The sequence below is a fragment of the Crocodylus siamensis genome, chromosome 14, assembly GCF_052110815.1.
Source record: "Crocodylus siamensis isolate JL-2025a chromosome 14, ASM5211081v1, whole genome shotgun sequence".
Taxonomy (NCBI): Eukaryota; Metazoa; Chordata; order Crocodylia; family Crocodylidae; genus Crocodylus; species Crocodylus siamensis.
Genome location: NC_143408.1, coordinates 24,780,536 through 24,792,890, shown reverse-complemented (window position 1 = coordinate 24,792,890; position 12,355 = coordinate 24,780,536). Strand labels below are relative to the sequence as shown.

The 12,355-nt window shown below is 50.7% G+C and overlaps 1 protein-coding gene across 1 annotated transcript; it reads right to left on the bottom strand.

Annotated features, from left to right (window-relative positions):
• Positions 1-91: 91 nt before the first annotated feature.
• POU2AF2 (POU class 2 homeobox associating factor 2) lies at positions 92-10,579 on the bottom strand. The gene is made up of 4 exons (XM_090026713.1): positions 10,466-10,579; positions 1,864-1,906; positions 748-1,037; positions 92-490 (listed from the first exon to the last, which is right to left on the bottom strand). Exons 2-4 carry the CDS (start codon positions 1,868-1,870, stop codon positions 92-94), a joined length of 696 nt encoding a protein of 231 aa, XP_089882839.1. The 5' UTR covers positions 1,871-1,906; positions 10,466-10,579.
• Positions 10,580-12,355: the final 1,776 nt, after the last annotated feature.

The window sequence follows — 12,355 nt, the reverse complement described above, 5'->3', positions numbered from 1 at the left end:
TTCCTTATCCTCGGCGCTGAATGACCGACTACAGGTAGGATCCTACAAGCAGTTCAACAGTTTGAGTCGTCTTTCGTGCCAGTGCTTTCCTTCAGTAGGTTCGCCTGCATTCATACGTTCCCCAGACCGGACTCCCGTCTTCTTTGCCCCACGAGGAGCTGTCGTGAAGGGAGGTGGTCTCGCTGGGCTCGTCTGACGAGAGATGGATCATCTTGGGAGTCAGATCATTGGCTACAGTCATGAAGGATGGGAAGGAGTAGGGCGAGGTGCCGGGGTACCCGGATGCATAGTGGACATCCTCCAGAGCGTGCAGAGAGTAGGACTGGGCTCCAGGGAGTGAGGAGCTCCAGCTCGAGCCCCGGTATTGGGAGGTGCCGCTGCTCTCATGGGGGAGGCAGCTGGCTGCGGTCGACAGCGTTTGCAGGGAGTCAGAGCAGGCGACGTCGGGGGGGTTGAGGCTGTCGGGCATGGCCTGCTCCCAGGAGTCTCTCTGTGAGAAAAGTGGGGAGAGAGTCACGGCTGGCTCAGCGCCCACGCGCAATCCTCTGGGCAGGACCCTCCCCGCTTGCGCCAGCCCAGGAAGCCATCCCGGTGCTGGACCCCCCCATGGAGCTGGACGGGTCTCACTAATATCCAGCCTTGTCTCCAGCCTTTGGCCGATACCAGACACTGCCCAACGTGGCACATCCTCCCCCGGAGGAAGCCCGGGGCCCACCCGCTCTCAGCAGGAGCAGCGCAAACACTCACTATGAAGAAATGTGCCTGGTCGCTGGGGAAGGGCGGCAGGAGCGGGGCCAGCGAGGAGGTGCCAAAGAGGGAGCTGGTGCCAGGCGGGGCGCGATAGTCCCCGTACTGGTCGCCGAAGTAGGGGTCCAGCAATGGCGGGTACCCCTGGACGGCAGAGGAGTCTCCTGGGAAGGGCTTCGCTGCCAGCGGGGCCGCGTAGACCTCACTGGGGAGCTGCTTTGTGCTGTGGAAGTCCAGCTCGGAGGCAAATGGTCTCCTCATCCCGTAGTAGCCAGACAGCGTGGGGGAACCTGCAGGTCGGGGGAGCGGGGTGGGGGTCACAGTTTAAACGCGAGGCACAGTGCCCCAGAGCTGATGCACGCAGCCCTCTCTCTCCCCCACTTCTCCATCAGACAAAGCAGGCAGCCGCTGCCCAGAGCAGGAGGATCCTGTCCTAAACCAGTGCCCTCAGCCCGTGATCTTCAACGCTGGCATTGCTCCCAACGCCCAGCATAACCTCCTCTTTCCTGCCTCAGGTCAAGTAACACCACAGCTCACTAAAGATGAGAAACCTTGCCTCCCTCTTCTCCCCTTAAGACTCAGGGATGCCTTCTTTAGGTAATGGGTACCCTCTAGCACACCCGCTATGGGTGTACTACAATAGCACATGCCTGTTCAGTAAGGCAAACTGCTAAACTGGGGATCGCTCTGCTTTCGTGCCCCTTTTGGGCATGGGGGGGTTAATGGTTTTAAAGACCCCTCCATAGAAACCTAAGAAACAAAGACCCTGGAGCCTAGGTGGAGAAGACAGGCCATGGAGCATTGTTAGGCCAGTTTGACTGCTGGGGAACTGCCAGCCAGAGAGACCGAGAGCCAGACCCGACCCTAATGTGCCTAGGTCCGATACCATCTTTGCCCCAAGACCTGTCTCTGCTGTCTCTGCCCTCCCTTTGGGACTTTATTTAAGGGTTTCAACAACGTCAGGCTGCCTTTCTGGGTTAACCCTGCAGTGGCTCCCCTTCAGCGGTGAATGTCTCCATCACAGCCCTGCATGGTATTATCTTAACATCCTTTTGTAGGACAGATGGGACTGGATTGTCACCCTGAAATAATGCACCGTTGAGTAGAGAGACTCACCTGACATTTGGACAAATGAGGACTGGGGGCTACTGGCGCTGCCCTGAAAAACAAAGACACGTTGGCAAGGTTTTGCTCCATGGTGCAGAGCATGTGCACCGTTCAGGAGCATGTTTTGCATCATTTCCATGCACCTTTGGAATCCCAGGCTATGACTAAGCAGCAATTAGGTACAAGCCTTCAAGCCTCAGACAGATAAAGTAGCAGCAGACGGAGGCCAAGGAGAGATTTCAGAGTTCTCGGATTGTGCTGATAAGTCAGAAAAGCAAGACAGCACAGCTTGGGTCTCCTGAACCCGAAGGGTGTAACATGGCCCTAATGCAGGTGAGAATCAGGCCCAGCTGATTCACTGCCCAGACGTCTCTGGCCCTGCGCAGGCATTCACACTGGCACAAAGCAGGCATGACTCCTTACCGCTCAAATTCAGCAGCACATCGCTGCCCTTTTGTGCAGACCTAACTGATTATGTGTGGAGCAGTGCAAGGCAGAGCCAAGAGTCAAGCCCTGTGCGGCTCACCTGGCGGCAAAGGGCTGATCAGCCAGAGCATAACCAGTGCATGCAACTACCGGCTGACGGTGGTGCCCTGTTCCCTAGCGGTGCAGTCTGTGCATTGGTGCTAAAGAACCTGAGCTCCAATCCCAGTGATGATCTATGCAATTAGTGTGCAATCAGGTTTGTCCTGTGTGCAAGGAAAAGCTGCAGCAGAGCTCGTTATCCTGGCCATCCCTTAATTATTTCCCACCTGGGGTGTTAGTAACACAAGCCTCCTGTCTTTTCAGGGCTTAACTGTTTCAGCTCAGGCAGAATCCAGAAACACCAGGATTCATCAAAGGACATACAGGGAAGAGAGAGCACCAGATGAATCAAGAACAGGGAGCGTGAAAAGCCCCTGATGCTGCAGCCCTCATTCTGTACCTGGATTCACACAGGTGAACTCGTGACATCAGTGACGTCCTGGTGAAGCCGGGGAGGCTCCATATGAATGCCAGGACTGCACCACCGGGATCTAATGACAGGCCTGGAGCCTTGGTGTGTAGGAATTAGAGGTAACCATCAAATGAGGCAACACTTTATTAGCTGTGTATAACTATGCAGTGACCGCAGACCTGACTGCTCCCCTCTTTCAGTACGGCAGACATGGAAATCTGCTTTCCTTTGCTGCTCCAGTTCCCCTGGCAAGGCAAGGAGGGAGGGAGGATGCTCGTAGGTGGAAAGGAACCTGATCCATGAAGGGGATTGCCATTTGAAGGAATGGTTTCCATGTTCAGAGGATGATAGGGATGTAGACAGCACCTTCGGTGTAACAATTATCGAAGTTTCTAGCAAGAATCAAGCGTGTTGCTTGTGCTGCCCACAACGAATTCTCAGCGACCCTATCGAGCAAAACAGAGGCTGCTGGTTTTCTTAGCTCAGCGAGAGTGGCACCCCTCCTGCGTGCACTGGGTTTGGCCGTGCTATGAATCACGTTGCCTCCAGGAGCTCTCGCCTCTTTGGAACCACAGTTTGAATTCCTAGAATTGATTTAGCTGCAGATATCCCTTGCTCAGAGGCATTTCTGCTGTCCTCGCTATGCCTGTAAAGAACCTCCGTCCAGGAGAGCCGGGTTGTAGTGGGAATGGCTTAAGGTGGCATTTGTGTTGCTCTGTATGCTGCCGATGCTGCACCGTCTACACTGAGATGCTGATCTTGCTTGGCACCGAGCCTCCTGCTCAGACCCTCTGCGCGGACCAAATGAACAAACGGCAGCTCTGAAACGTAGCTGTGTCGAGCTCCTGTTGTTCCAGGCTGCGGGGGCAGTGTCACAAATATGCCAGCGAGGCAGAGGGATTCCCAAGTAACAGTTTGGTCCCTGATTTATCTGCTTCAGACTATCCCCAGCATTGTGTCAGTGCTGCTCCCACCTCTACACAAGCATCATGGAATAGGGAGCTTTCCTTGGGCAAAAAAAAAAAAAGGCTCAGATGCACTGTGCTGCAAGCGTCTAGGTAAATGTGTCTTGCTCTGGGCTGCAAAACCCTTCTGAAGGTTAATAAAAGCCCCAGCAATGTTGGATGCTCACTCCCCTATTGCTTTCCCCTTTGGGAGGCGGTGTGGAGTTTCCCGTTTGCATAGTTTACGCAGGAGGTTCCGGCCTTGCCAGACAACCAAATTTAGAGGCTTGGATTTGAATTAAATTTGCCAGCACTGGGACTTCCTTCTGCTCACACGGGAGGTTCGCAGCTGCCCGAACGTTCCTCCATGAAAATGAGCTTGTTTGAGCGAATAGGTCACCTCGGCTGTGAAAGCAGCGGGAGGTTTCTGGGACCCCTGTCGCCCTGGCACGGCAGTTTTGTGCGGCGGCAGCTAAGCGCAGCCCAGCTAGCTCAGGGCAGGCTTGGAGAATAAGCTGGAAGAAAAGAAAAGGTAGGAGCTAGCTGTTTTATCCGACTGTTCCCAGCCAGGCATCCGGGGACATTTCTCTTCTAAGGTTTAGACGTTGTCTAAGGTGACTTGAAATAAAACCAATGGCAAAAATTTGAAAAAAGAGAGAAATGGGTTTTTTTTCTATCTTGGCTTTTGGGGCCTGATAGCCAGCCTGTGCTCTGAAAGTCAGGTGGTGCAGGGTGACCACTGCAGCCACTGGCTGCTTGTGGAAATGTTGGCTAGCAAATCCTGACGGGCCTTGTAGAGGGCAGCACGCACTGTGCTATGCTTGGGGCTTGACCATGCAAATCTTATATGTGAGCCCCCCCTCCCTCCTGCTTTGGGGCAGAAGCCAACTTCTAGCTGCCAAGTGGAGCCTCTCCTGGGAGTGCTGTATCCTCCCGGGGTGCAAGGCTCCTGGTGCCTTCCTCTGAAGCAGCTGTTTTAAGACTGGAGCAATAGATGGAGCTCTGGCTTGATTTGGGCAGTCCTCGTGCCTTCCTAATGAATCCCCGAGGATTTCCTGGGAGCCTTCATTAGTAGAAGGATTAATTGTGGGGGTAAGGAAGCATCTGAGAGCTCGGGCTCATCTGGCAAGTGAAATGGAGAGGCCAGCGCCTGGTTCAGGGAGTCACCGCCGCGGGAGGTGGGGAGTCCCTGTCTGTCACTTTGGGAACAAGGCTGCTAGACGGGTAGGGGTGAGTGCCACAAGGGGCATGGGGAGCTCCAGTTTGGGGAATCCGCATTGCTTCCCTCCCTCCTCCTTCCTCCAGGCCACTGCCCGCAGGAAGCCTAGAGCAGCTCCCCAGCAGTCGCATCTGATAACAGCCCCTTCCCCTGAGCCAGGCATCCGCTGTATCGTGCTGCTGCCGATCTAGCAGCACATCCTGACCCCGAGATGTCTGGGGCCAGCTGCGGCGAGTCTCCACCGGTCCAACGGGTGCCTGACACAGGACGGTATGTGCATCTGCTGGACAGGAGGCGCTTTTGCAATTCGTGCCCTTCGGCAGGGAGAGCACCCAGCTTCACCGAGCTCCTCGCTTTGATTCGGCAGCGTTGTCCAGGTCTGCTAGGAAGGCCAGCTCTGGGGCAAGGAAAGCCCGAGCCAGGGGACTTGCTTGTCTAGCCCGATTCAAAGGTCCTAGGTTTGAGACCAGCTGCTGCCCAGTGCTGGGGTTACTGTATCCTCGGGCTTAAAGCACAGCTCTGCCCTCTGTGCAGAGGGGCTCACGCTAGGCAGTGCCTGCTGGTCCCACCTGGGCCCCGCAGCGGGGAACGAGGCGATCTGTTGGGGAGGCAGCTTAGTGCACGTGGACTGTCGGTGTCCTGGGCTCCTGCCGTAGCTGCGTTTCCCCACATCCCAGCCTGCCCCTCAGGACCGAGACCCGCAGTGGCTCGTCCCAACCTTGGGGCTTAACTCTGTCAGCAGTGCTTGCAGCACCTGGTCCTGGCAATTAATCAGAAGAGACAGCGACTGATGAGTTTGCTGGGGTCTGTGTCTCTTAGCATTTTATTCCTTTCCTTTTCTGGTGGCGAGTGGCTTGGATTATTTTAAGCTCATTAGTTCAGTTCCCCTCTGCCTCACTTCTTCGCAGCCCTGCAGGGTTTTGATAACCGTATCTTCCACCCGGCAGGAGTTGGTGGGGGGCAGCCAACCCGCTTAACACCACCCAGGCCTGCGGTTTATAAAGCGATTAGTGAGCTCCGTCTGGGCCCCGTTCTCAAATGCCTTGCATTGCTAGGCAAGGAGTCACTCAAGAAAAGTGCACGGAGCCACGGGGCTCTGTCTGCTTGGTGTCACGGCTCAGCCCTGTGGCTTGTTCGCCTGGTGGGAGAGAGCAGGCAGTGAGCAGTGGGGACTGCACTGCCATGGGTGGATTTTCACAACCTGCCTCCTGCTTCTGCCTTGACTTCAGGCCCTCCAAGCACCCGGGTCTGATGGCAGCATGGGGTCCTGAGTCAGGTGTAGCAACAGGGATGCCCTTACTGAGCTGCTAGCTGTGCAGCTGGCTCACAAAAATCCCGAGAGAGCTGAATGACTCTCCAAGCTCTTCAGCAGCCCCAAAGGAGAGGCTTTTCCTATAGGAAATTCAGTTTCCCCTACATTTCTGAGGATTTAAAAAAAAATTATTATTACTTTTCCACTTTAAAAATGTCAAACTGAAAACGGGGGAAAATAAGTCAAATTGCTGCATTGTTTTTTTCTTATCAGGGTGAGACATTTCTGCTTCAGTCTCTTTTCGTAAAACCCCTTATTTTTCAATGAAAAAACAAACTCAGCTGAGTCTTGCAGTCAGGGGGAATCTCTCCTTCCAGCGTCGCTCCTGCGCGGTCCTTTGGATCTACCCTGGTTTGCCATTGGAGACAGAGGTCCAGCAGATTGACGACCAGGGCTGTATTCTGGGCTCAGCTCCTGGGCAAGACAGTTTGGCTCTCTGTGCCTCAGTTTCCCCATCTATGAAAGAGAGCCTGTGATCCTGGATCCTGGCCTTTCTGTTACGTGCTTGGGAACGTGCTGATAAGTAGCACCGTTTGCCAGCTGTGGTTATCTTTCTTTTGTTCACTACTGCTATTCCTTCCCAGGTGCCCTGATGAATCAGAGGAGATGGGAGGTGGGCACCCATGGGGATGATGAGTGATACCCACATCTAGCAATTCATGGGAAATCAGAAATGCAAATCTCATGTATATCATCACAATGCAAATTCCCTTTCTATCTGCAGAAGAAAGGCCCCAGTGCAAGAGGCTATCTCACTCAGCAGACCAGGAGCTGATTTTCCTGACAGTTATCAACCCAGCCCAGGAGCGCACAGCTGTTCCAGACACTTCCGTTGGCTAAAGAACGTTTTTTCCATTTTTGGAGCAAAGATCCATTTCAAACAAAGGGTGCAGCTTAATTACACTGCATCATAGTTATATAGTCAGGTAGTCACTCACCTGCTGTTCGCTGGGATATATTATCTATTTATTTAATGAACTTAGCAGTGCCCACAGCCGCACTTTTCCAAATTAGTCGGAGCATTGCCCCAGCCAATAAAGATGTCTGTCCCATGCCATAATTTCTCTTTTATTGGAAGAGGCAACTGCAGAGCTAGTTTTGTAGTAGCATATGCACAAAAATCTGCTATGCTGCTGCATGCAAAACAAGCAGAGTAAATAAGGAAGGAGGGAACACTTTACAACATTGCCCTTTCTACCTTACTGCTGCCTTTTGCACCCAGCCCAAGGATATCTGAACGCTGAGCAGCAAAGCAGCTGTCATTATAGCCAAGAGTAAATGGTGGATAAAGCATTCCAGTCCCAGCTCACGCTTCTGCTGCCTTGAGGTGTGTGCAAAAATGTGTGAACCTCATGCCATGTACATGGCAGCCAGGTGTCTCCAGCAGTGATGGGCCTCTTAGATGTCAGGTGCACACAATAGTGCATGTGTCCCTAGGCATATACTCCTCCCCAAGTCAGGGCTTGCCGCCCAGTTTGGTTTGGGTGGTTAGGTACCGTAAACTTCATGTGTGTAATGAAAAAATCCAGAGCAAAAAATCCTTTCTGATCTGTGTGCTTTGCAACCAGTGAAAACCTGAAACAAATGGCCTGAAAAGGAAATAAGCTCCCAATGCCTGAAAATGTTCTTTATTTTGCTCCTAACTCAACTAACTGCTGTCCCCATCTCCTGCAAGGATGGCAGGCTTGGTGACTCGATCACCCCACATACATCTGTCGTAGTTCCTCTCACCCTGAGCACAGAAATGATGCAGTTTGATGAGCGTGACTTAATCCTTCACAGTACTAACAAATAGCAGCTATGAGCAGGGAGCCTTTGGCAGACAAGGCTCTTAGATCTGATATGACTATATCTGGAATAGGTCCTAGTCTGAAGATGACATTGCCTCTGAGTTTTCAGTGTCCTTCCAGCAGTTTAGAGAAGATCAGCATCATTTACTGAGTGGCTGGATGGTGTGACTTATGGAGAAAGATGAAAGAGAATTGAATAGGGGTGGCTAAGCTAGGCTTCGAGCTTCAAAGTCTCTCGAGGAGATTTAGATCCTCTGAGTGAAATCCTGGCGCTGTTGACAACAACAGCAGAATTTGCATTGATTTCAAGGGAGCTGGGATTTCCAGGGACAGTGATAATTTTAATGAATTCAGGGGTCTTTTAAATTCTCAGCCTGAAGACATGTTTTAGAGGGCGGAAGAGATGCGAGTCAATAAATATCGGGAGGAAAACAACTCGTCAGGTGATTCTTTGGCTTTCTGAACAGGAGGATAACTTACAGTGATGGGAGGAACTTAAGAAAGAGAATGGTTTTACCTGAACTCCTCTTAAATTAGCACCAAAGACTTGGTCCAAGAGCCCTAGAGTGGATCCTGAAAAGGGACAGATGCTGGTTTTATACTGAAGTAACTGCTGATGTCAGTGGAATTAAAACAGTAAAATTATTGTCCTTGGGAGCCTGAGTCTGCCTGTTGCCAACTTTGGGGAGCGTGCAGTAGTTGATGAATGCCCCCCCATGTCAGTGCGTGTAATAACACACTCTGTATAGGGGTGTGAGTTGATCAGTTGGTTGATGACTGCACTGGGAGCCTCCTAAGCATTCCTCTGGGTTTGTTGTGTTCAAAAGACGGGGAAACAGTGCAATTTCTGCAGTGAGACATGCTGCATTTGCTAGCACCTATGGCAGATACGAAGGTCCAATGGTTAAGTGATGGGAATGGGCCAAGACCCATTGCCTGTTGTGTGTTCCTCAAAAGGGTCTTCAAATGCTTTCTGCCAGTGGTAACCTTCCAGAGGAATATGAAGGGCTCAAATCCTGGGCGCAGAAATTAAAGTAGAAACCAGTGACTGCACAGAACAGCTGGGAACTTATTTGGGCTCAGCCAGTGCAGGGCTGGGCTGGGCTGAGCTGGGCTGGTGGGGGTAGTTGTTTTTTCCTTTTACGTTGAGTTTCTCAATGACTCCTGCCCCAGATTCTCAAAAGCAGCGAGAGAACCTCTGTTGTTTCGCTGTGCAGTTCAAGACGTCTTAAAAGGACCTGGTAGTCAGACAGCGTGGAGCACAAGCCACCAAAAAACCAAGCCCCTTTAAAGCAAGGCAGGGTGGCACCAGAAACCATAAGGCATTTGGGGAATCTTGCTTGGCGCTTAAGAGGTGTCCAGTTTGTTGGGGCACATAGAGGAGAGCTTAAATCTACAGGCTGAGCTGCTCCAGGTCTCCAGGGGTCAATAATCACTCATCTCATTATTTCAAGCTAGCGTTTTGCCAGCCCAGGAGACAGCCCGCTAGACTGCAAATGCAGGAAGCCAGGGAGGACTGTGACAGACAATGTCACTGCCTTTTTGTGTATTTGCAGTGTGGTCTCTAGAGGATGCTGCTTGATCTTCTGAGGAAACCAAGTGCCCTTGCCCTCAATCAGACTAGGAACAGTGTAAGGACAACATAGGGTGCTTTAATGCTTTGTGCTGGGGTTGGGGGTTGTCTGAGTTCTGCAAATTGCAGCCATTTCCAAGCCTATTGCATTACTGCTGCCCAGTTATAGAAAATATATAGCATTTCCACTGGGAAACCTACTACTCCTGTCTGTTTTCTGGTGTTGGAGCCTCAGCACGCTGATACCCAACCTCTCTTTTCATGAATATGAAATCATTGCATGGCCTTTTTAGTGCTGCTTATATGCATCTGTGCACCAAATAGCGCTTCCAGGGGGGGCCTGTTCAGCTTTATCAGACTGACTCGGTCAATCAGAGCTGAGGGGAAATGAAGCTGTCTTTGAAAGCCCTAATAAAAGGTATGTGAAAGGGAAAGAGAATTAGTGTTATCAGTTTAGTTAAACAGGGTGAGATTTGTGCTTCTTAGGGCTCAAACTCCTCTGGGGTTCATCGGAACGGGAAATTAATTAGAGAGACTTTCATGTTCTTTGGACGGGACCCTCGATGCGCAAATCTGCCTGCTTTCCCCCAGCCGGTAATTTCTGACATTATGGAAGAGATGCGCTCAGGTCCCACAGCAGCTATCCTAGACTAGACTCTTGTCCAAAACCCCCGGAGTGTGAGCCTTTTTTCACCTTCCACTCCATGAAGTCCTTCTTTTTTGAGAACATTGCTTCATGGGGATTTCAGTGGCACAGAAGCACAGCGCTCCGTGCAAATCCTCTTTAAAGCCAGGGGATTACGGGAAATGGCATTTCTCTTTCAAGCAGGACTTACACTGAATCGGGAGCCGCTGCTCTGCTGCGATCGCTTCTCCGCCAGGAGGTCTTTGACCGTGTGCTTCACTCTCACTCCTTGGTAAACGCGTTTGCCGTAGTCTGTCGGGGCTGAGCAGAGGAAGCAGAGTTCAAACAATGGGTAGAGTAAGTGGAACAGCTTGATAAAGGCAGGAGCAAATGCATTGTCACTTTGTCCAGCATCTTCCTGTTGAGAGAGGATGTTTCCCAAAAGCTTACTATGTATTATTCAGGTTCAGTTACTGCTGAGTGGCCCCGTCATAGATCATAACCCTCCTGGGCCAGCCACTGTGTAATAGCAGAACCCAAGGACAGTCTCTGCTGTCCTGTACCATTCAGCAGGGAAGTCCTGGGGGCTCACTAAGGGGCCACGATGCAGTAAGAATAATTTTCTCCACCACAGGAATTGCTCGGCAGGGGAAGGTAGGGAGCTCTTTGGCCTGTGTTACGCAGGAGACCAACCAAGATCATAAATGGTCTCTATTAGTTGCAATATATGTAGAGCTTTTCAGACCCTTTTACAAGGGAATTAGTCATGCAGCTCTCTCTAATTTCAGTAGGCATTGTATTGTGAGGTTCCTTGCTTCCTTTGAAAAATAATAAGATGCTTTTGGGACCCTTGCCATTAGTATGTGGCAGGTATAGTACCAGAGGCAGTATTGCTACCCACATAGTGAGGACAATTCCTAAAATGGCATAGCCAAAATACATTGGCGTGTCAATGAGTTTGAACCAACTGTGCAAAACTGGAACTAGTGAGAAGGAGCTAGTTCATCAAACCACTTTCTCTTTCCGTGAGCCAACGAAAAGCACCTCGGAGGTTTTCCTAAGCTATGTGCCAAGTGCGCACTGCCGCCTTGTGTGAAAGCATCAAATGCTTCTCGCCATGTGGAGTTAACATCATTAGGCAGGCCAGGGTTCACCTAGGGAGAGCAAACTCCATTAGCATGAAAGGTTGCTCTGTATTGATGGGTTGTCTGAGAGCTCTTGGAGTTCCTGGTTCCTAGCCTTGTGCTCAAACGAGTCAATTTTAATTTGGTTTCTTAATGCCAGGGAGAATCTACCACCGCAGGAATCAGTGTGGGCTTTACTCTGCAGCTTCTCTGTACTCAGAGCTCAGTATTTGACTGTCTGTCCACTCAGCCTTGTTACACTTAGGATGTGGTCACTTCTAGGACACCAAGCTGTGGTTTGCCTATGTCCGCACGTGATTTTTCTTGTGCACTTTCATTACTCTAACCCATAAAACATTACCAGTCTGTAAGAGAGGGGCGTTTTAATTATGAACCATGCGGTTAGTCTCAAGAGATACTTTTATCCCACTCATTCTGCCAAGGTCCCACTCCCCAAAACAAGCAGGTAAAAGCCACTTGGAGTTGCCAGTCTAAATCTTATGGGAATTACATTGTGATCAGCCAAAAATCTAGGTTAGCAAAATCCTAGAGGTAGCAAAAAATAAGGTTAGTTACCACCAATATGTGCAATTTGTTAATGATATTCTTATTATTTTCATACTTTTGAGAGTGGAAATGTATAATGGAAACATTCCGGTAATTTAAAGATCTTGGATATAACCCGTTAATAGCCAGTAATTAGTAGTTAGAAAGCATAGCTCCCCAGCAGAATGGGTATTGCCATACCTCCATGGTTGACACATGAGAGGCACCTTATGGGCACGTCTACATGAGATGCTAACTGGGCAGTAGACTAATTTCCTGTGAATTAGCATGTCACAGTGCCATGCTAATGTGCTAATGTGCAGTATAATTAATCTACTGTGCATTAGCATCACTTAAGAGATGTGCGCCGGTGCTTCTGCACAGTAGTTCCAATTACTGCGCATTAAGTTAGTACCTGTGCTAAACTTATT